General features: G+C 41.1%; 1 protein-coding gene across 1 annotated transcript; it reads left to right on the top strand.

Annotated features, from left to right (window-relative positions):
• LOC109825354 (3-hydroxyisobutyryl-CoA hydrolase 1-like) lies at positions 1-22,924 on the top strand. Its single transcript, XM_020392202.1, has 14 exons — positions 1-242; positions 363-443; positions 1,601-1,669; positions 2,688-2,751; positions 2,992-3,071; positions 3,158-3,241; positions 5,732-5,816; positions 6,235-6,320; positions 6,631-6,752; positions 6,826-6,886; positions 6,999-7,097; positions 21,984-22,085; positions 22,161-22,202; positions 22,615-22,924. The coding sequence occupies exons 1-14, from the start codon at positions 198-200 to the stop codon at positions 22,744-22,746; spliced, it is 1,152 nt and encodes a 383-aa protein (XP_020247791.1). The 5' UTR covers positions 1-197; the 3' UTR covers positions 22,747-22,924.

Raw genomic sequence — 24,588 nt, 5'->3', positions numbered from 1 at the left:
ATGCAGCTTTTGACATGCAGGGATGCAGGGCCATATTTTTCGGAACACCCTTTGTAATTGCATGTTAGTTCAGACGTCAGTTTTCAATCGATAGTCACTTCCATCCTCTACAATGAGAGCAACATCAAATTACAGAAAAGAGCTCCAAAATTGTTATAAAAAAAAAAGAGCCGTAAGCTTTCAGTCAGCAAGAAGCCATGGCCGCTCCCCAGATCAAAGGCGACGTTGTCGACACCGACCAGGTAACCCGTTCTCGTTTCCTTTGCTCGTCTAAATTTGAAAGGAGAAAATAGAAAACAAACCTGCAAAGATTTACCCAATTAAGACCAGACTTGACACTTTCGATACTCAATTCTTGCTAGGTTTTGGTGGAAGAGAAAGGATGCGTGAGGGTACTGACACTGAACAGGCCGAGGCAGTTGAACGCCCTCTCATCTCAGATGGTAATGCCTCTGAATCCCTGATTGCTTGCGGTCAATTTAAGCGTCTAATCACTAGAAGTGGAGTGATCTAGTATTATTAGAATAGAGATAAGTCTTGCTAAGAAATTGATATGATGTTGCCTACAACAACAACTACATCTACAAAGCCTTTCTCCCGAATTCCTGGTTCGGCTACATGAATTTTATTCTTGGGTAAGTTTCACAAAACCCTTTTAGGTTTGGCCGTCACAGAGAAAACCCCTCCAATCCAAACTATAGGGTGTGTTTGGCAACCCTGTAAAAATTAGGCTAGGACTGACCCGATTTTAAGTGGTTTCTTGTTTGGCAAATGAGAGGGCTAGAGCTGACCTATTTTTTTATAGCCTAAAATTGGCCACTAAACCAGTTTTCTTTTGGACTTTTGGACTGGGGGGTTGGTCCAAAAGAAAACTGGTTTAGCAAAAAACTGGGCCACGACTGATCCCGGGCCAATTTTAAGTAGTTTGCCAAACACATTCTTAGAAATGCCACTCACATTCTTAGAAATGCCAATTTTAAGTGGTTTAGCAAAACACGTTTTGTCAAAAACTAAAATCACGTGCGTCCAATCGACCAAAATGCTCCTAGGTTCTTTTGATGTCCTTTTCAGTAACTTTCAACGTAATTTTCACAAAACACCCCTTAAGTTTGTTAGATTAGGAGAATTTAACTAATCTAATTAATGATTAACTAATTTGAATTAATTTAATAATTAGAGTATTAATTTGGAACTTAAGGTAGTTAGATGACATATTTTTAAGTTTAGGTTGGTTATCTCAAAGGTGGTCAAACTTAAAGAGGGTTTTATGAGATTTGACCTTTATTCTTCCACTCAGTTCTATTATGAGTCATCTCCTATGTTTTGACTATTACTATGCCATTCATAATTGCTTCAAACTAATTTATTTTTGGTCTATCTTTGTTCTCTTGTGTTCATTATGTATAATATAATCGGTTCACCTAACGGGTATTTGTACATGAGCAAACTAGCTTAATCGATTCTCTTTCATTTTACCCTCGATAGAAGCAACCTCTAACCTCTATATGCATTCATTTTTATCTATCTTTTAAATATGTATCCACAAGATTATCGTACTGTTCTCATTTCTGCTAATCTGATCTTGAGATGGGTCTTTCAGATTTTGAAATTGCTGAAGCTTTTCACTGCTTATGAAAAGGATCCTACGGCCAAGCTACTAATTATGAAGGTACATTTCCCTTATTGGTAATTATGTACATAAGGTTTACTTTAGGGCAAAGAGGATAGTTTACTGCTATAGCCATTGAAAATCTACCATACATGGGCATGCCCAATCGTTATTCTTTGACAAAATGGACATAAGGTGTGACTATGTGCTTGTACATGACCAAACCTTAAAGTATTGATAATATTCTTATTTTGGCAATAAAACAAGAGCACGCTACATCTGTGCCTATTATTATCTAAGTAAATGAAGATGAATAATTTTGCCCATGGACAGTCCGGTCTTGCCACAAAAGATGAGGCATGTCATAAAAATCACAGTTAAACATGACGTTTGTGGACCTTTTTCCCTTTCTTTAATTTCTTGCGTGGAGAAATGAATCTTTTACTTTTCCTTTTTTTTTTTGGGCTCTGTTCTTGTTCTAAATGTTTACAGAGACATGCGGGGAGACATGCGCTATGAAAGCAACCATGTTAGTGTATTTTAATGCTTGGTTCCAATTTTCTAATAAGCAAACAATACTAATTGCCCGTTTCTAGCAAGATTAATTAGGCTTTTTTCCTTTATGGAATCCGCCAGTACAAGAAAAAAGTTTAACAACAATTTTCTTGCTGAATTTAATGATGTGAAATTGTTATTTAGAGTTAAACGGTTCATTTTTCTTGTTTCCTTTCCTTCCCTCTTCTGCTAATTTTTCTCCACATCATGTTTCCTAGTTCTCACGAGATATAATGGCGGTGCGCTGCTATCGCAGCTCCCAGTTACGAAATTATATACTTACCACCCTCACCAATTAAAGCTATGAATAATGGGGATGCACATTATGAAAAACCTACATAATTTGCCTTCTACATCCTCTGTTCTTTTTTTTAATTAATTGGATGTTTTGTATATTTTCTTCATCCTCCATTAGCTATTTCTTGTTACGCTCAACTTTACAGTCTCTACCATCCTGATTCCTTTGTTGTTTTGATAATCATATGCTGATTTTGTCTATATTTGATTGATGCACTGTTTCTAGGGAAAAGGAAGGGCATTCTGTGCAGGATCAGATGTATCAGCAGTAACCCATTCTATTACACAAGGTTCATGTGCTGAACACTATAGTATCCAACCAGATTCTAGTTATAGACAGCAAATGCATGTTATCATTTATTATATGCCTGAACATTGCAATGTCACATTTGTATGGTTGTCAACTGTAAGTCATGCTACGTTTCATATACTATATGAAAGGGTTGCATCAATTATGAACGAAAATGGATACCTTCATTTATCAATCAATCCATGGCATGTTATCAACTTGAACTTATGTGATGGATCAGGTCATTGGACTAACGGTGCAAACGTGTTCTGGAATCAGTATATCTTAGACTATATAATTGCGACTTACAGCAAACCTCAGGTGGTTCATATGATTTATCTTTACTAGACTTTTTGTATCGATTTCCTCAATAGCTATGTTAAATATGGTGTAATTGGTGATTGAAGGTTTCTTTTCTGAACGGATTTGTAATGGGAGGTGGAGCCGGTGTTTCAATTCATGGAAGGTTTCGGGTCGCTACAGAGAAATCGGTACAACCTTCATACCTACTTTATTTTTCTAGTATGACCTTCTAAGCTAATCTAAAACTTTCACTGCTTGGTTCAAGGTGTCAGTTTCTTGCTCATTTCAGTTTAAGGTTGCTTTTTATGTTTTTACAGTGCATGTAGGGTACCATTACCCTGAGCAGGCAATTTTCTTTTATTTCTTCTTTTGCCTACAACCCAATTGCTGACAAAATATTCATTACTTATTGATCGATCTTCTCAAAACTACTATTCAACGTAAAAGAAAACTTATACTTAATGTTCACGAATGAATTGTTTTCAAATTGGTCCTTGTTCTTTGAACATGACTCTGGGAATGTTCAAAGAAAAATGTTATTCATACTAGAAGCAAGCACCCTTGTGGCAGATTTGTTAGTGTTGTGCGCAGCGGAAATTTCGGCAGAGTTTCTGGTGCACAATAAGAGAGAAAGATCGATAAGAATTCTTATTTCTCAAAGGAAACAAGAATCTGAAAGCCTAATATCCCATCAAAGTGGGATATTTGCTCTTCCTCTCGTCAGCTCTAGGACTGCGCGTCGAGGGATCCTAAAAACTATTACAATGGCCACAAACTCAAACAACTAATTTTACGTGGTTCGGCAAACTGCCTACGTCCACGGGGCAAGGAGGGGGGTCTACTATTAAAGAGAAAAAAGAAATACAATGGGTTTACAACTCTCACAATCTAAACCCTCAAATAGGCTCCTTGCTTTTCTTCACAAGAAAAGGTCAGCCTCCAAATATTTTTTTTTTCTCTCTTCACAAAGCCCTAAGACTTTTCCTTGTTGCAGCCGCTATTTTTCTTCCCCTTCACTTTTGCTCTCTGCCAGCGCCCAAAGAAGAAAACTCAGCCGCACAAATTTTCTCCTCCCCTGGAACTTGCACAAAAAACCCTAGGCTAAAAAAGCCTATTTATAGCTGGGAAAAACAGTTCACGTGAAAGCAACAAGTGGTCCCCACGCGGAACCAAATTGACGCCATCACTTCACGCGGAAACAAACCGCGTGAACCTTTTTTTTTTTTCAAAGCTGCACGTCACGTGGGTGGGCCACTTTCCTATCCACGCTCACAGTTAGCACATAGAAAAGTGGGGTGTTAAATACTAAAAATTTGTTACGGTGCTGATAACTGCAATTACTAATATTTATTCATTTCTGTTATGTGTTGATGATGCGTGTTTGGGGTGGTACGAGGGCCTTCATAATCCAAAGTTGTTTGTGCCATTAAACTTCTCCACATCTATCTTCATAGAGTGGATATTCAAACTCTGAATAGTCTTCATGCCAGAAGCACCACCCTCGACACCCGAAGTACCTTCTTTCCCCGACATCTTACGCACCAACGAACAAAGAATAGATCCAAAACTAAAAGATAGAGTCTTTACCAAAAGATCCCACCTTTATCACCAACGAAGTCCTAAACGGGCCTCCAAATTGATCTACTCCTCTAACCAAACCCTAGATCTGGAATCTGGGCTCTGATACCACTTGTTTTGCGCAGCGGAAATTTCGGCAGAGTTTCTGGTGCACAATAAGAGAGAAAGATCGATAAGAATTCTTATTTCTCAAAGGAAACAAGAATCTGAAAGCCTAATATCCCATCAAAGTGGGATATTTGCTCTTCCTCTCGTCAGCTCTAGGACTGCGCGTCGAGGGATCCTAAAAACTATTACAATGGCCACAAACTCAAACAACTAATTTTACGTGGTTCGGCAAACTGCCTACGTCCACGGGGCAAGGAGGGGGGTCTACTATTAAAGAGAAAAAAGAATACAATGGGTTTACAACTCTCACAATCTAAACCCTCAAATAGGCTCCTTGCTTTTCTTCACAAGAAAAGATCAGCCTCCAAATATTTTTTTTTTCTCTCTTCACAAAGCCCTAAGACTTTTCCTTGTTGCAGCCGCTATTTTTCTTCCCCTTCACTTTTGCTCTCTGCCAGCGCCCAAAGAAGAAAACTCAGCCGCACAAATTTTCTCCTCCCCTGGAACTTGCACAAAAAACCCTAGGCTAAAAAAGCCTATTTATAGCTGGGAAAAACAGTTCACGTGAAAGCAACAAGTGGTCCCCACGCGGAACCAAATTGACGCCATCACTTCACGCGGAAACAAACCGCGTGAACCTTTTTTTTTTTTCAAAGCTGCACGTCACGTGGGTGGGCCACTTTCCTATCCACGCTCACAGTTAGCACATAGAAAAGTGGGGTGTTAAATACTAAAAATTTGTTACGGTGCTGATAACTGCAATTACTAATATTTATTCATTTCTGTTATGTGTTGATGATGCGTGTTTGGGGTGGTACGAGGGCCTTTATACAATATTTATTTGTTATTATTCCAGTCTTGTTGTATGCTTAATCTTGTTAGTTTATGGCTTATACTCAGCCACATTCTGTTACACTTTACGTAGTTCCTCTCTACTTATACTTACGGAGGCTTGTTCTGCAATTCTAACTCCACTTTTTGAACCACTACAGGTTTTTGCAATGCCTGAAACAGCATTGGGGTGTTTTCCAGATGTAGGTGCTTCTTATTTTCTTTCAAGGCTACGTGGATACTTCGGTACAGCTCTACCACGATAAAATCAATCATATTATGATATTTTTCAATCCTCTTTCCATATGTGCCCTTATCATAATAATCACTTTACGTATCATAATAAACGGTATGACTATCTCTTCTTGATGTGTACTATATGATTTTAACGGTGCATCAATAACCAGCATAACTACTTCTTTCCATTTTAGAAAAATATATACTGATGCAATGTATGGGCTCTAAAGGGATTCATTTATAATTTGGATGGATTCTATCGGAGTTTCTCTTCTTTGTATAGTCTCTTATGTAATTGTGTTTTATCTGATGCTTTTCTCCTGCGTTTACTTGTTTTCAGTGACTTTTTTCTTCATGTTATAAAATTTTTAATTTTTTTTGCAGAAGACAGAAAATTTTAAATAATTACACTTTTGTTTATTTCCAGGAGAGTATGTTGGCCTAACTGGTACAAGGTTGGATGGGGCTGAAATGCTTGCATGTGGCCTTGCAACACATTTTGTTCCTTCAACGGTATTCTCATCTTTCATAGAATGCTCTAAGTTATGAATACATCAAATGTAGTTTTCTTTCCCCTTTAGGTTAGTATTTATCATAATTATCGTATATTTTTCCTACTTAATGACATTTTTTTGGAGAATTATCATAATGCAACATGCCTGCTGAAATGCAAGGTTTCTTTTTCCAACACGATTTTATGTTTAATTGCTGAGGTTTTATTCCTATTTTCTCTATGCTCATATTAACAATTACTTCTTTTAAAGCTATAGATTAACAAATATAGACAAAATGCATTTCTAACTTGAAGTTTGTCAGATGCCAGAGATTGGATTTGCTGGAGGAATCATTTGTTAAGTTGGACAGTTTCGATTCTTTTACAGTCTGCAGAATTATCGATCAGTTTTCGGAGCATGTGCTCGTGAGAGAAAGCAGTGCTTATAACAGGTAAAAGATAGATGTGTTTATTTCTTCAGCCTACTTCGCTTATAACGAAACACCAATAAATAGTTACTTGCAGATTGGATGTAATTGATAGATGTTTCTCTAAAACAACCGTTGAAGAAATTTTGTCCGCTGTTGTAAGTTGAAATTTTGTCTGCTGTTGTAAGTTGATATTTCTTTAAAAGAGCTATTGAAGAAATTTTGTGTGCTCATATTTCGTAGACTAAGCAACTAGTTTGTCTATTGCAGGAGCAGGAGGTTGTACATTGGTCCAGTGAGTGGATTTTGACTGCAATAGAGTTATTGAAGAAGGCATCTCCTATTAATCTGAAGGTTGCACTCAGATCGGTATGAACTATCTAAGTTTTTAAACCATATTTTCTTTGCATTCTTGGGGTTAAAGGATCCTGATAGATGTCATTGATCAGTTAATTATCATCAATTTCCTTCTGTCAAGTAAATTTGGCATATCCATGTATCGTCCGAAGTTTAATTGGATGATGTATTGTTGTGTGGATTTGTCAATCAGACAATTTTTATGGTTGATTTTCTATTGTCTTCCAAATCCCTCAGCTTGAAGCAATGTGCTACGGCATGACCCTCGCTAGCATACAATCACCTTGACTGCAGATTTCTTGTAAATCTTGGTTGATGTCAACCTGGTTGATTCTTTTTCTGAAACCTTTTCAACATTGCACACCTCATTACACTGTTAAGAAAATATTACATGATTTTGATGAAAACCATGACCTTATTTTAGTAGATTCAGCCTCCATACTCAAATCCATCAAGTACTAGCCATGTATCTGTTTCTTAAGCTCCCTCTCTCCATTACTAAATAGTACACATATTTGGGCTTAGTTCTATAGCGATCATGTTTTATGAGGACTTTTTTAGCCGCCGGTGCACACCCTAACTGCTTCAATCATGTAAGTTATTTCTTCTGAAGTACAATGCCCTCATGCTCATTGCTAACCCATGCTCCTACAGCCCCCCCCCCCCCTATGGCCCTTTCCGAGCTCATTTTTGAGCCGGTTCCTCCACTCTCTTTTGCCTATAAATAGAGAGGAAGAGAGAAGAGGGAGTGGTGGGGGGAAAATCTTGAGTGAGTAGAGAGGAAAAAGAAGAGAGAGGAAGAGAGTACTTGTAATAGTTTGGTATTCTCCTTATAGTGAAAACCCCCTCCCGTGAACGTAGGCAAGTTTGCCGAACCACGTAAATCTATTGTCTTATCTTTTACTGAGAGTTGGTATTACTTGTAGGTTCCCTCGACAAGACTGTTGGGAATTTAACGCTGAAACCTCTAATGCAACAGAAACGCAGTATAGAAAAAGTACACCAAGATTTAACGAGGTTCGGCAACTGCCTACGTCCTCGGGAGCCACACAGATAATTTCTTATTAATCAAACAAGAAATTACAAATCAAGGGCAAATCCCTAAACTGGGATTTCTCAAATAAACACTGTAGCTACAGTGTTAATAATCAAAGGGTATGAACCCTTTCAATTCTCACTTGAGAATAAATACCCCACAATTAAATCCCTCTTTTTTAATTCTCTATTTCTCTCTCTTTTTTTTAATCCACTTCTTAATCTCCCCTCAAAAAATCAATTTGAGAGCTGGAGATGAATGAAATCACTGCTGTGATTTAATTGGGAAACGCGACTGCGTTTTGGGGCTTCGCCGGCAGAGAGAAATCGGAGGAGAGGGGGAAGCTTCGGCAGCTGCACCGACGGGCGCCAGCCTGTCGCCAGCGGCTAAACCTGACGCAAAGGTCAGGTTCGAACGCAGAGCAAATGGGGAGTTCGAACGCCGAGCTGAAAGGGTTCGAACGCAGACTTCGAAGGGTGCGTTCGCCGAAGTGTGCGTTCGCCGAAGTGTGCGTTCGCCGACTTGTGCGTTCGTCGACTTCGCCTGCGTCATCTCCGCCATTCTCGAGCTCGTCGGAGCTCGTCGGAGCTCCTCCGCCGTCGGAGGTTTGTTTCCACCCCCAATTCTAACAATCTCCCACTTGGAGACCAAACCGACGTCAACAGGCTATCTCATCAAGCTCCTCTCCTGTGTGGCTCCGCCCTCATCATCTATGCATGAAGGCCAACTGAAGTTGCGCACAACTCCAGTTTCTGAACTGTCACCGTCTTTGTTAACATGTCTGCTGGATTCTTACTTCCTGGAATCTTTTCCAGTTTTAACACGTCATCTTCCAACAGGGATCTGATGAAGTGGTACCGAAGCGCAATATGCTTCGTTCTAGAATGAAATGCTGAATTCTTCGCCAAGTGTATCGCACTCTGACTATCACTGTGCAAAACATTCTTCTCCTGTTTGAATCCCAGCTCTATCAACAAACCCTGAAACCATATCATCTCTTTACTAGCTTCAGTCACTGCAACATACTCAGCTTCTGTAGTGGATAGGGTAACGATCTTCTGTACCTGTGACATCCAACTGACAGCTGTAGTTCCAACGGTGAATACATAGTCGGTGCTTCTTCTTCGGTGATCAACTTCGCCGCCGAAGTCTGCATCTACGTACCCTTGTACTTCTACCTCTCCCTTACCAAAGTGCAAACACTTCTGTGTGGTGCCTCGTAGATATCTCAGAATCCACTTGACCGCTTCCCAATGAGCTTTTCCTGGATTCGACATAAACCGGCTGACCACTCCCACTGCATGGCCAATATCTGGTCTCGTACAGACCATAGCGTACATCAGGCTTCCGATAGCTGAGGCGTAAGGAACCTGAGCCATACTCTCTTTCTCTTCTTCCGACTGAGGAGACTGATCCTTCGATAAACGAAAATGGCTGGCCAAGGGTGTGCTCACAGGCTTGACGTTGCCCATGTTAAATCTCTGCAAAACACGGTTGATGTACTCCGTCTGAGATAACTGCAAGAGACCTCTCTTCTTATCTCTCGTGATTTGCATTCCAAGGATCTTCTTCGCTGGACCCAAATCCTTCATGTCAAACTCCTTTCACAATATAAACCCCACTTTAATTCCTCTCTCTCTTCTTAATCTCTCTTTTAATCTCCCCTCAAAATTCCCCTTTGAGAGCTGGAGAAAAATCGAAATCGCTACTGCGATTTGGGGAAAACGCTGCTGCGTTTTAGGGCAGTTCGCCGCCGCCGCCAGAGAGAAAGAATCGGAAGAAAAGGGGGGGAAGCTCAGCAACTTCAAAACCCTAGCCTGGGTTTTCTTTTATAGGCGGAGAGGAGAGCTGGCGACAGCCTGTCGCCAGCGGCTAAACCTGACGCAAAGGTCAGGTTCGAACGCAGAGCAAATGGGGAGTTCGAACGCCGAGCTGAAAGGGTTCGAACGCAGACTTCGAAGGGTGCGTTCGCCGAAGTGTGCGTTCGCCGAAGTGTGCGTTCGCCGACTTGTGCGTTCGTCGACTTCGCCTGCGTCATCTCCGCCATTCTCGAGCTCGTCGGAGCTCGTCGGAGCTCCTCCGCCGTCGGAGGTTTGTTTCCACCCCCAATTCTAACAAAGACAGTCCTAGAACTGATGAGAGGTTGAGCTGGAACAAGAGTTGGCCATTGCTTGTTGGTTCCCTCGACATTCAGTCCTAGAACTGTTAAGAGGAAGAGTGTATATCTCACTTTGTTGAGATATTTCACTTTCTATTCTTGTTTCATTTGAGAAACAAGAATATAGAGATTGACTTGTGCTTTTATGAAAACGAAAGTCAGGGCTATCTCTCATGTGATATCGCTTCCGCGGCGTGAGAACGTGACTCCGCGCCCAACAGTTGGTATCAGAGCCCTTGATCAGATTGGTGGTGGTAGAACTTCTGATTTGAGGTGGTGCTTGGTTATTGTGTGATAAAACACAAGGTATTTGTTAAAATTCCTGAGAGAAACAGTTTTATTAATACTAGCGGAAAATAACGTCTACAAGTAAAACAGTTAAAGTTGAAAAGTACGAGATTGAAAAATTCAATGGGAAAAATAATTTTTCCGATTGGAGGATGCAGATGAAAAATTCGTTGATTTCGTAGAAATTGCACAAAGCTTTAGCCGGAAAAGAGAAGAAGCATAAGGATATGTCTGATGAGGATTGGGAGGAGATGGATCTAGAAGCATGGGCGTCGATTATCCTTTGCCTTGAAAGGGATGTAGCTTTCTTGGTGGACGGGGAGGAAACGGTTGTGGGCGTGTGGTTAAAGTTAGAGAGCATCTTCATGACGAAGAGTCTAACGAACCGGATCTATTTAAAATTCAAATTGTATACTTGCAAGATGGAGGAGGGTTCATCAATCCGGGAATACATCAACAAGTTCGATAGGATCTTATCGGATTTGAAAGATATTGAGGTGACAGTGGAAGACGAGGATCAGACACTTCTACTACTTCTATCTCTGCCGAAGTCTTATGAGAATCTAGTTCAAACACTGATGCTTGTGGGTGATAGTTTGTCGATGGATGAGACTAGAACGGTGCTTCTAGCGGATGATCTTCGAAAAATTACAACTAGTGATATGGTCATTGGTGGTAACAAAGAACAAACGCATGGGTTTTTTGCCAAATGAAGGGGCAATGAGCGAGGAAAAGGTAATGAAAGAAAGTCTAGATCAAAATCAAGACCTCTTGCAGAAAGACCGTGTTTCAAATACGATGAGCTGGGGCATTTCAAAGTCAATTGTCCTAACAAGAGGGTAGGTGAGAAGAAGAACAACAACAAGACTGAAAGACGAGAAAGCAAGGAAAAGACGAGCTACGCTTCAAAGAAAGGGAGCGATAAGGAATGTTATGTCGTCATGAGTGACGAGGATACCTCCGAGAAGTGGATACTTGATTCTGGTTGCTCTTACCACATGTGTCCAAATAGGAAGTGGTTTACTACCTACAGGAGTATTGATCGTAGAACCGTATTGATGGGGAACAACCATGCTTGTAAAAGGGTAGGGCTAGGTGATATCAAGATCTGGATGTATGATGGAGTGGTTCGAACCTTAACGGATGTAAGACACGTTCCCGACTTACGGAAGAATCTTATCTCAGTTGGTGCTTTGGACTCCGGAGGTTGTAAGATCGTAACAGAGAACGGAGTGAAGATGGTTGTTCGGGGTTTCTTAGTAGCGATGATGGGCATTCGTCACGGTAACCTATATACTCTCTCAGGTACGATGGTTATGGGAGATGCAGCTGTTGGAACTGATGGAAGTGGTGGAGACCCATGTGAGCACACACAGTTATGGCATAGGCGGCTTGGGCACATGTTAGAGAAGGGTCTAGATCTATTCGGTAAGGATGGTTTGTTGAAGAATCTAAAGAAACCTTGCATGGATTTTTGCGAGGACTGTGTGTATGGAAAGGCACACAGGGTCCGGTTTTTGACAAGCAATCATAAGAGCAGAGGGATACTAGATTATGTGCACACGGATGTTTGGGGTCCGGGTTCGATAACTTCCAAGGGAGGTTCCAGATATTTTCTCTCATTCATAGATGATCATTCGAGGTATGCTTGGATTTATTTTTTGAAGCATAAGAATGAGGTATTTGAGACATTCAAGAAGTGGAAGGCGATGATTGAGAACAGGACAGGAAAGAAATTGAAGATATTGAGATCTGATAACGATACAGAGTATACAGATGGTGCCTTCAAGGAGTTCTGTGATCAAGAGGGGATTGCCAGACACTGGACAGTTAGATCTACACCACAGTAAAATAGGGTCACGAAGAGACTAAACCGAACACTGCGGGAGAAAGCAATGAGTATGAGATCATATGCTGGTTTGGGCAAAGAATAGTGGGCAGAGTCAATTGCTACAGCTTGCTATATTATGAATCGATCTCCACATTCGACATTTGACGGTGATACACCCTATCGGGTATGGTCAGAGGAGCATGCAGATTACGATAAGCTCCGAATTTTTGGGTGTACCGCCTACTATCACGTCAACAAGGGAAATCTTGACGTGAGGGCCAAGAAGTTAATTTTTTTAGGGTATGCAAAGGGTGTAAAAGGCTATCGTCTTTGGTGTACAGAAGATTCGAAGTTCGTGATCAGCAGGGACGTTACCTTGATGAGAAGTCCATGATTGCTAGGATGCCCAAGGATGATGGTGGTGAGACTGTTGGGAATTTTAAGTCCCAAGTTATTGAGATAGAACCTAAAGACCAATCAGGTTCTAGTCGTGTTTAAGTGGGAAATCAGGTAGATGATGAGCTTGAGCAGGAGGAGGTTCAACAGGAGAATATACAGGTACTATAACAACAGTAGCTCGAGGATAGCTTGGCTTCTACTAGGCCAAGGCGAGCATACAAGCATGTACAAAAGTTGGGGGTTGATCAACCCCTGAAACACTATGGACAGATTAATTTGGTTGAGTACGCACTCTCGGTGGAGAAAGATGAGTCTGTCTCCTTCAAGAAAGCTATTCGGGATAGAGATAGCGAGAGTTGGTTGGCTGCGATGGAGGAGGAGATGGAATCTCTCCGGAAGAACCAAACATGAGAGGTGGTCTCATTGCCCGTAGGAAAGAAAGCTATAGGTTGTAAGTGGCTGTATAAAAAAAAGGAAGATCCTTCAGAGCTCGGTGGTACGAGGTACAAGGCGAGGCTAGTGGCTAAGGGGTTTGCACAAAGAGAGGGTGTAGATTACAATGAGATATTTTCTCCAGTGGTGAAACACACTTCTATTCGGGTGCTATTGAGTATTGTTGCTCATGGTGATCTTGAGCTGAAACAACTCGATGTCAAGACGGCCTTCTTGCACGGAGACTTAGATGAAGAGATCTATATGCATCAACCTGAGGTCTACAAGGTTGAGGATAAGGAGAATCATGTATGTTGCTTGAGAAAATCACTATATGAACTGAAGCAATCTCCTCGGCAGTGGTACAAACGATTTGACTCCTTCATGCTAAAGCATGGGTTCTCCAGAAGCGAGTATGACTGTTGTGTCTATATTCGGAAGCTTCATGGAGGTGATTATATCTATCTCCTTTTGTATGTGGATGACATGCTTATTGCTTCTGCTTATTGCTTCTAAGAGCAAGGTGGAGATAGATAGGCTAAAATCTCAACTTGGTAAAGAGTTCGAGATAAAGGACATGAGCGCTGCTAAAAAAATACTGGGTATGGAGATTAGAAGAGAGCGGGCGAATCGGCGATTGTTCTTGAGTCAGAAGGGCTACATAGAACGGGTGATCGTGAGGTTCGGAATACAAAGTGCTAAGTCGGTGGTGACTCCATTGACTCCACACTTCAGGCTTTTAGGTAAACAATCTCCCAATACAACGGAAGATAAGGCACACATGGAGCGTGTTCCTTATGCGAGTGTAGTTGGTAGTTTGATGTACGCCATGGTATGTATACGCCCAGATATTTCACAGGTGGTTAGTGTGGTCAGCAGGTTCATGGCGAATCCGGGAAAGGCGCACTGGGAAGCGGTTAAATGAGTCCTGAGGTACTTAAAAGGTACCGCGGATACGGGTCTGTGTTTTGGTGGAGATACGTGTCAAATTAATGGATTTGTTAACTCTGATTATGCGGTCGACCTAGATAGACGGCGATCTACTACTGGTTATGTATTCATGATACATGGGACTCCAGTTAGTTGGCGATCGATGTTGTAGGCTACAGTGACACTTTCTACTACAGAGGCCGAGTACATGACCATGACGGAGGGAGTGAAGGAAGCATTGTAGCTGTGGGGTCTTCTAGACGATTTTGGGGATTGAGCAGGAGAGCGTGAATTTGTGGTGCGATAGTCAAAGTGCAATTCACTTGGTGAAGAATCAAGTTCACCATGCTCGTACCAAACATATCGACGTCAGATATCATTTTGTGCGGGATGTCATAGAGGAATGTGATATTTCTCTTATGAAGGTGCATACGAATGAGAATCATGCGGACATGTTAACCAAGGTGGTCACAGGCAGCAAGTTCCAACATTGCTTGGACTTGCTTCATATCAGCCCGTGTTGATTTGTCCAAGAGGGCATGGCCCTACGGGGCGGTGATGGAGGTGTGGTGGAGACCAAATTAGTTGGAGTATAGTTGCAGAACTACGGTTAGCTTGATCCCGATGGAGGGTACGTAGGCAGTCGCGGTATAGTGGCGCAGCTGGTTTGGCCTGGATCTCTCTGGTGAAGTTCGTGGTGTTCTTCTGGTGTTCGTCGAAAATTTAAGGTTTATCAAATGATGTAGAAGGTGGAGAATTGTGAACGTGAGGTGTACAAGGGGTACAAGCATGGGCTCTCTTGATGCTGTGTGAGTACAAGCATGAGGGGGACACAAGTACAATGCCCTCATGCTCATTGCTAACCCATGCTCCTATAGCCCCCCCTCCTCCCCCTCTATGGCCCTTTCCGAGCTCATTTTTGAGCCGGTTCCTCCACTCTCTCTTGCCTATAAATAGAGAGGAAGAGAGAAGAGGAAGTGTGGGGGGGAAATCTTGAGTGAGTAGAGAGGAAAAAGAAGAGATAGGAAGAGAGAACTTGTAATAGTTTGGTATTCTCCTTATAGTGAAAACCCCCTCCCGTGGACGTAGATAAGTTTGTCAAACCACGTAAATCTGTTGTCTTGTCTTTTACTGAGAGTTGGTATTGCTTGTAGGTTCCCTCGACAAGTCAGTCCTAGAACTGATGTTGTCTTGTCTTTTACTGAGAGTTGGTATTGCTTGTAGGTTCCCTCGACAAGTCAGTCCTAGAACTGATGAGAGGTTGAGCTGGAACATATTGCTTGTAGGTTCCCTCGACAAGTCAGTCCTAGAACTGATGAGAGGTTGAGCTGGAACAAGAGTTGGTCATTGCTTGTTGGTTCCCTCGACATTCAGTCCTAGAACTGCTAAGAGGAAGAGTGTATATCTCACTTTGTTGAGATATTTCACTTTCTATTCCTGTTTTCCTTGAGAAACAAGAATATAGAGGTTGACTTGTGCTTTTGTGAAAACGAAAGCTAGGGCTATCTCTCAGGTGATATCGCTTCCGTGGCGTGAGGGCGTGACTCTGCGCCCAACAGTAAGAATTCAACTTGGCCTTCGTTCGTGGGATGTGTAATGTCAGAAAGTTACTGAACCATGGCACAACTTGGAGCACTAATCTTGGAGCACTAATCTTGGACGCATCCAAGCTATTGAAATGTTTCCATCTGTAAATCATCCATACTAATTATTCATTTATCATTTGGAGTGCACTGCAGAAGCACTTTCCACTTCATCTATCCAACTTAAATACCACCAGTTATGTTCTACGTTTAATTGTTTGTTTTAAGTAACAAATCCAGTACGTATAATTGATTAAATTGTGCATTTTGTCTACCCCCTAATTTGATTATCCGTCAATTTAATGGCCAAGAATGCAACTATTTCTACTGTCTTCGCTATCTCTAAATCTTGTTGTGCGCCTTGCGGAAGCGTGATCGACAACCAAACGAGTCGGTGAGCGATGAGAGAAGAAAACCAAAACCAAACATGAGTGCAATTCACAAAATAACGACCAAAATCACACACAACCATAGGAATTTACGTGGTTCGGCAATTACCTACGTCCACGGAGAGAGGATGGGGAGATTTCACTATATGGATGAGAAATACAATGGGTTACAACTCACAAAATTACTCAAATATAACCCTAACCAAAGCTCTCAACTCCCTCACAATATCTCCCTCTCAAAGTGCTCAAAACAATGCTAATTCTCTCCTTTTCTCTCCTTAAGAAACCCTAAAAACGTGGTTCTATTTATAACAAAACACAATCCCAAATAGATTAGGATTCTAAAAACGAGTCTGCCACACCCTAGTGTGGCACACACCATACCCATGATAAACAGGGCAGATTCTGCCACACCAGGGTGTGACAGACACCACACCCATGGCAGATAGTGTAGATTCTGCCACACCCATGGCAGACACCACACCAGGGTGTGGTGGAGTCTGTTTTGGGTTTTTCTTCATATTTTTCACAATTCCTTCGCCGTTTTCACAATTCTCCACCTCGGCGAAGTATTCCCAACACTGAGCCGACACCAACATGAGCACCAATATGTCGTCTCTCCAAACTCGGCTGCACCAATGTGGTTGCCTACGTACCCCCTCTCCCAAAGGATCAAGCCGCCCGTAGTTCATCCAAATGGCCGTCAACGGCCTCAACAATCACGAATATGCAACAAGTTTCGACAATGATCAAACTTGTTACTCGGAACCACTTTAGTGAGCATATCCGCCGGATTATCCTTCGTGTGGACTTTCACAATCTCCACATCACCATCTTCAAGAACATCCCGAACGAAGTGATAACGAACGTCAATGTGCTTCGTCCTCGCATGAAAAACCTGATTCTTCACCAAATAGATAGCACTCATGCTATCACAATGAATGGTGACGGACCACTGCGTCCCAATGACCCACTCCTGGATCGTGCATGTATCTCGAAACCATACTCACCGCCTGTGACAAATCCGACCTCGTACATACCATCGCATACATCAAGCTCCCAACTGCACTCGCATATGGAGTCTTCGACATCAACTCTCGATCTTCAACTGACTTCTACATCAAGCTCCCAACTGCACTCGCATATGGAGTCTTCGACATCAACTCTCGATCTTCAACTGACTTCAGTGAAAGACCAGCTGCAAGCTTCAAATGGGCTCCCAATGGTACACTAACTGGCTTCGTATCCATGCTAACATGAAATCGCTGTAGTACCTTCTTCAAATAAGCCACATGTGTCAAACAAATTCTACCATTCTTCTTGTCTCTACCGATCTCCATTCCCAAAATGCGTTTGGCCTCACCTAAGTCCTTCATCTCAAACTCATTTGAAAGCTGAACTTTTAACTCATTTATAGCCGACCTGGAAGTTGAGGCAATCAACATGTCATCGATATAAAGTAACAAATAGATGTACGCACCTCCTCTCAACTTGCGAAAATACACGCAAGGATCAAACTGGCTCCGAGTGTACGAATGGCGAAGCATAAAACCATCAAATCGCTTATACCATTGTCGAGGAGACTGCTTCAAACCGTATAGCGATTTCTTTAACCTGCAAACCAACTTATCTTTCCCTGCAGCTCGGAATTCCAATGGCTGAGTCATATATATTTCTTCATCAAGATCATCATGAAGAAATGTCATCTTCACATCCAACTGATCTAACTCTAATTCATACTGTGCCACCAAAGCTAGCAGAATCCGAATCGAAGAATGCTTCACCACCGGAGAGAAAACATCATTATAGTCAATACCTTCCTCCTGTGCATAGCCCTTCGCAACCAACCTAGCTTTGAACCTCAATGGAATGCTCTTAATGCCCTCCTTCGTGTACACCCACTTGTACTCAATCGCCTTCCGCCCCTTTGGAAGCTCAACAAGCTCCCATGTATCGTTCTTATGAAGAGACTTCATCTCCTCCTGCATAGTTACCTGTCACGAATCAACCTCCGAACTCTGCTCGGCCTCTCTAAAAGTAGTAGGTATCATCTCATTGATACTCTCCACCGAAAGTGCATATGCAACTGTGTCGGCATACCGTGCTGGCATCTGTATGTCTCTCCTCTGTCTCCGAACCACAATAGAATCCTGAACCTGAGCCGTCGGTCCCTGATCCTGCACATGAGTACTGTATCCTCCGCATCACCGTCGTGCTCGCCTGGCGTCACCTCAGTCGGCATTCTAATGGATACTGTACCATCTGGATACTGTGGAGCTGCATCAATCTCTATCACCTGCGATATCTCCTTTGCTGGGTCGCTCTCCACCTGATGAGAGTTGGGAAGCTTCAAGATAGAAGCCTCATTGAATGTGACGTCCCTACTCAGCACAATCTTCTTATCAACTGGATCCCAAAGCTTTTATCCCTTGACACCACGCTTGAATCCTACAAATATGACCTTCCTAGCTCGAGGTTCCAATTTATCAGTTCTAACATGATAATATGCAGGGCAACCAAATACCTTAAGCTGGTCATAGTCATGTGATGTCTCTCCTGACCACATCTTCATAGGGGTCTTTCCCTCAATCGCAGATGAAGGCAGCCTATTAATGAGGTGACTCGCATATGAAAGTACCTCAGCTCAAAAGATCTTCTCCAAATCACTATACGCTAATAAGCATCGAATCTTCTCCAGCAAAGACCGATTTAACATCTCTGTCACCCCATTTTGCTGCGGTGTATGACTAACTGTGAAGTACCTCTCTATGCCCTCGTCTCGACATAGTTGCTGAAAGGGGTCTGAAGTATACTCACCGTCGTTGTCGGATCGTAACGTCTTGATCTTTCTCCCAGTCTGCAGTTCTAATCTCTTCTTCCACTCCACAAATATATCTAGGACTTCACTCTTCTTTGTCATGATGTACACCCAACAACGTCTAGAATAGTCATCAACAAACGTGACGAACCAATGTCGACCACCAAGTGATGCAGTCTTGATGGGACCCCAAACATCTATGTGCACGTAGTCCAAGATGCCCCTCGTCCTATGAATGGTCATCCCGAACTTCACCTTCGTCTTCTTGCCAAGAACACAGTGCTCACAGAATTCCACTTTATCACTCTTGGCTCCCTTCAATAGCCCCTGCTTGCACAAAGCCTGCTGTGATTTCTTTCCTGTGTGTCCTAACCTGTAATGCCAAAGCCTACTCATGTCCGCTTCTGAAGTAGCCGAAGCAACCTGGCCAATCTCGGTGCTCCCCTTCAGATAGTATAAATTTCGACTGCGGACTCCCTTCATCACCACCAAAGATCCCTTAGTAACCTTCGCTACAGCGTTCTCAAAGGTCATCCTGAATCCCTTAGCCTCCAAAACTCCAACTGAGATAAGATTCTTCTTTAGTTGAGGAACGAATCTCACCTCTTTCAACTCACAGACTACTCCATCGTGCATCCGAATCCTCACAGTACCTATCCCACAAATGCCACAGGATTGATCATTTCCTATGATAACAACACCCCCGTCGAGTTTCTCAAACGATGAAAACCAATCTCGCCTAGGAGTTACATGATAAGTAGCGCCAGAATCAAGTATCCAATCCGATGCATCCAAATGGTTCACCTCTGGAGTAATCAAAAGAGAAAAGCTCGAATCATCAGAATCATCGTCTTTCGCAACATTCACATCATTGGCCTTCGGGCCCTTTTTCTTGCTATTCTCCTTTTCCTTGACCTTTGGGCAGTCTCTCTTCCAATGTCCTAGTTCCTTGCAGAACGCACACTGGTTCTTAGTTAGCTGGTAACGACCTCTTGACTTTGACCTTCCTCGATTATCACCTTTCAGATATGGGCTTCTACCTCTCGTCGACAAGGCCTCTCCTGAAGTACTAGCGCGGGAAGTCTCATTATCCTTCCTCCTCAAATCGTAGTTCGTCAATGCGTTAGTCACTTCACTATAAGTGATAGAAGATCTCCCGTTCAGCAATCAGCAAAGTAAGCACGAAGGTATCAGACTCCTCATCCGGTAAGGAGCCTAAAAGAATAATAGCCTTGTACTCATCCGTGATCTTCTCATCCACGTTCGCCAAGTCCGACAACAACTTAGTATAGTTGTTCACATGAGCCGCAAGCGAGGTGCCTCGAGACATCTGGAATCTGAATAACCTACGCAGCAAATGCAACCTGTTCTCAACACTCTTCGTAAGATACTTATTGTTGAGAATTTCCCACATCTTCATCGCAAACGTCACCCCAATCACATCATATTTCAGCTCCTGTTCCAAACAGGACATGATCACCCCACAAGCGTTCCTATTCATCTTTTCCCATACCGCCTCTTCATATTTAGGTAGCCTCACATCGACCATGATGGTCTCCTCTAAATTTTGAGCATTGAGCGCATCCTGTACATCGCTCATCCACAAACCAAAATTGATTTTGCAGTCATATTTCACTACACTAATCTTAGTGTTCTGAAAACCCACTTGAACTGTACCCGTCATCTTGCTGCTTTCACCAACTTCTTCACCCATAATCACAAACTCCAAATTGCAAAGAAAGATTCAAACTTTATAGAATTTAGAAGTTACCCAACTGAACCCTAGATTGGATTCCAAATAGAACTCCTAACCATACGAGGAAAGCGAGATCTTCAACGGCAACTTCAAACCCTAACTCCACCAAAGCCTAGAACTCCAAGAACCAAGCTTCCAACTGAATCTTTCTCCACCTAATCCAAAACCCTAGATCTAAAATCTGAGCTCTGATATCACTTGTTGCGCGCCGTGCGGAAGCGTGCTCGACAATCAAACGAGTCGGTGAGCGATGAGAGAAGAAAACCAAAACCAAACACGAGTGCAATTCATAAAATAACGACCAAAATTACACACAAACACAAGAATTTACGTGGTTCGGTAATTGCCTACGTCCACGGGGAGAGGATGGGGAGATTTCACTATATGGATGAGAAATACAATGGGTTACAACTCACAAAATCATTCAAATATAACCCTAACAAAAGCTAACTCCCTCACAATATCTCCCTCTCAAAGTGCTCAAAACAATGCTAATTCTCTCCTTTTTTCTCCTTAAGAAACCCTAAAAAACGTCTCCCTCTCAAAGTGCTCAAAACAATGCTAATTCTCTCCTTTTTTCTCCTTAAGAAACCCTAAAAAACGTGGTTCTATTTATAACAAAACACAATCCCTAATTCTCTCCTTTTTTCTCCTTAAGAAACCCTAAAAAACGTGGTTCTATTTATAACAAAACACAATCCTAAATAGATTAGGATTCTAAAAACGAGTCTGCCACACCCTGGTGTGGCACACACCACACCCTGGTGTGGCACACACCACACCCATGACAAACAGGGCAGATTCTGCCACACCAGGGTGTAACAGACACCACACCAGGGTGTGGCAGACACCACACCCATGGCAGACATGACAGATTCTGTCACACCCATGGCAGACACCACACCAGGGTGTAGTGGAGTTTGTTTTGGATTTTTCTTCACATTTTTCACAATTCCTTCGCCGTTTTCACAAATCTTTCTATTCATCAGATTAAACATCTGAGTTCAAGGTATAGAAACAACTGATTGTCCTGTTCGTCAATATCTGGCTATTTGAGAATTTTGTTATGTGCACGGCTTGAATTTTAGACCCTAGCATGATAGCACCTATGATGTTTCACACTGACTGGCTGGTAAATTTCTCCAACTCTTTTTAGTAATTTCGGCTTGGATAGGCTAGGGAACAACATTACCACATACAACACTGAAACATAGACATTGAGCATGATGAGATGTAAAGTTATTTATGATATCTGCATTATTTGTTGTGAGGTTCCAGATAAGAGAAGGGCAAACTCAACAAGTTGGCCAATGCCTTGTCCGAGAGTACAGAATGTGTTGCCATATTCTACGAAAAGATTTCAGCAAGGACTTCTTCGAGGTATTTCTTACAGCGATTAATCTACCGTCAACGTATTTCTTTTGCCTGTGTTATAGCCAAGCTTTTGACATGCAGGGATGCAGGGCTATACTAGTCGATAAAGATAGAAACCCAAAGGTTGGATTCTTTGTGCTCATATCTGTCCTAGTTCCTGCTAAAATTGTTTATATTTTGAAATTAGTACCTCAAATCGTTGAAATTGCTATTAGATCCCCTAATTCTTTAAGTTATTTCAAAATTAATCCTTCAAATAATTGAAATTGCTATTTAGTCTCCCAGTTCTCATAAGTTGTTCAAAATTAATCCCTCTAATTGCTAATTATACTCTTAATTCGAGGGACTAATTTCAAAATAACTTAAGAATTGAGGGACCTTATAGGAATTTCAGTTATTTGAGAGACTAATTTAAAAATATGAACGATTTAAGGGACTAATATCGAAAAACAAAACCCAAAATTATTTTAGATTTGGAAAAGTAAATTATCATGTTTGCAGCATAGCAATTACTTGTCTGTTGCGGTATTTGCAGTGGGAGCCATCTCGGTTGGATCAGATCGATGATGATATGGTAGATAAATATTTCTCAAAGGTTGATGATGCTGGGTGGGAAGAATTGAAACTTCCTGGAGGTCATGACCCAAATATCCTGTCAAAAATCTGAGGAAGTTTGTTAGAGTCTTGACTACCTTGTGTTGGAAGACAATGAAGTCATTACCTTAATTGCATCTCTAAATAATGCTGGTTTATGTTGCAAGTCAATATCTGTTCTTTGTAAGTTAAAAGTGTATGAATCAAAATGATGAATAATGACAGCAAATAAAATTATTCCTTCTATTACAGCGATAAAACTTGCATAACGTTTATGAATCAAACATGCTGAATAATGACAGTAATTGTTGTTGACTTGTTGGTGACGTTGTATTTCTTCTCCTTAAATACTAATGCTTAAGAATTTTGGAAAATGATAATCATAGTACAAATGGTTTGTCCTCTCACTATTTAGGGTTCTTTCTTGAAAATGTCAAAAAAATTTGAGTCACTATGGAGCTCACTCTTTTGTTTGTGTTAGTACAAAAATAGTGCAAATTGTTTGTACAGTTATCATTACTCATTTTATTATTTGCTGCTTTAGTTACTAACACATTATATGTTTAGATTTTAGCCGATCCCAAATATGTGGGGGTAAAGGCTTTTGTTATTGTATCTTGCTAATGGTATTTAAGAAAAAATAATTTCAGTGCTTTACTTGATTATACTGATTTCTTGGCTGTTGAAGATGAAGAGTATGCAGAAATGCTAAAGATTTGGCTCAAATCCGCTCTTCAATTATGTACGTTGGTTTAGTGAATGATTGTGATTGGTTTAGTGAATGATTGTGATTTATTTTTTTCTCGTACACTTTGTAATTCGTATTTCGTTCAAGATGAATTGCAACTGTCCTTGAATAAAATCGATTGTATGTTAGCGGTAAACAGCCGTGATAATAGGTACACTAGAGACAGATGCTCTCAAAAAATAATAATAATAATAATAGTTTACCTACGTAAACACATGTTTTCCACAGAGGCATTAGACTATATATTTCAAAAAACAGGTTCATCATAGAAAACCCCAAGACTTTTGGGGAGTTGCAGTAAGACCCTATGAGTTATTGCACATAACTCTCATGAACTGATTTATTTCACTGAATTGTATATGAAATTTATCTTTTAATCATCATATTATTACCACCAACTCTAATGTGTCACTAGTAAGCATAAGACAGAAAAGACAAAAAATTCAATCCTAGTTCAAAAAGTACTCTCATATGTCACTGGTAAGCATAAGACAGAAAAGACAAAAAAATCCATTCCTAGTTCAAAAAGTACTTTAATGTGTCACTAGTAAGCATAAGATAGAAAAGACAAAAAATTCATTCCTAGTTCAAAAATATACCCTTTTATTAAAAATGATAAATAGGTAAATTTTTAGACTGAGCAATTGTTTTTGGTATTTTTTTTTTTTGGCACATGATATGATTTGAAGATTAAATGAAAATTTAGTGACCGTTCATAGGAGTTATTTGCAATAACTCGGAGGATTTAATATAATAAGAATAATATTATTATTGTTTTTGTTTTTGTTTTTATTTTTTGGTTTGAGGCGTGGGGTCGTTACTATAACTTCCTAAAAGTTTATGGCGGTTTTCTATAATTAACCCTTTCAAAAACCGATAGGGACAAATTAATATAGAATAATATCTACATTATTATCATTATTATTTTGGGTTTTCGAGGATATATCTAAAACTCTTAAAAAGGTGAGTATCCATATGAGGCTCACGAGATGAGAGCAGCGAGCGAAGACGTTAGCACATTGTTTGGATGGAGATTAATGGATGGAAGTTAAAATAAAATTTCAATTTTTACCTTATTTGAGAGTTTTTTGAGGAGTTAGAGGATGGAATGGAAAATTAAATTTTCTTCCTTTTTCCTCCCCCTCCAATTTGGGGGGCAGGGGATGG

The sequence above is a fragment of the Asparagus officinalis genome, chromosome 10 (genome assembly GCF_001876935.1).
Source record: "Asparagus officinalis chromosome 10, Aspof.V1, whole genome shotgun sequence".
In the NCBI taxonomy this organism is placed as follows: domain Eukaryota; kingdom Viridiplantae; phylum Streptophyta; class Magnoliopsida; order Asparagales; family Asparagaceae; genus Asparagus; species Asparagus officinalis.
Note: the sequence above shows the minus strand (reverse complement) of the source record. Positions and strands in the feature narration are given on the sequence as shown.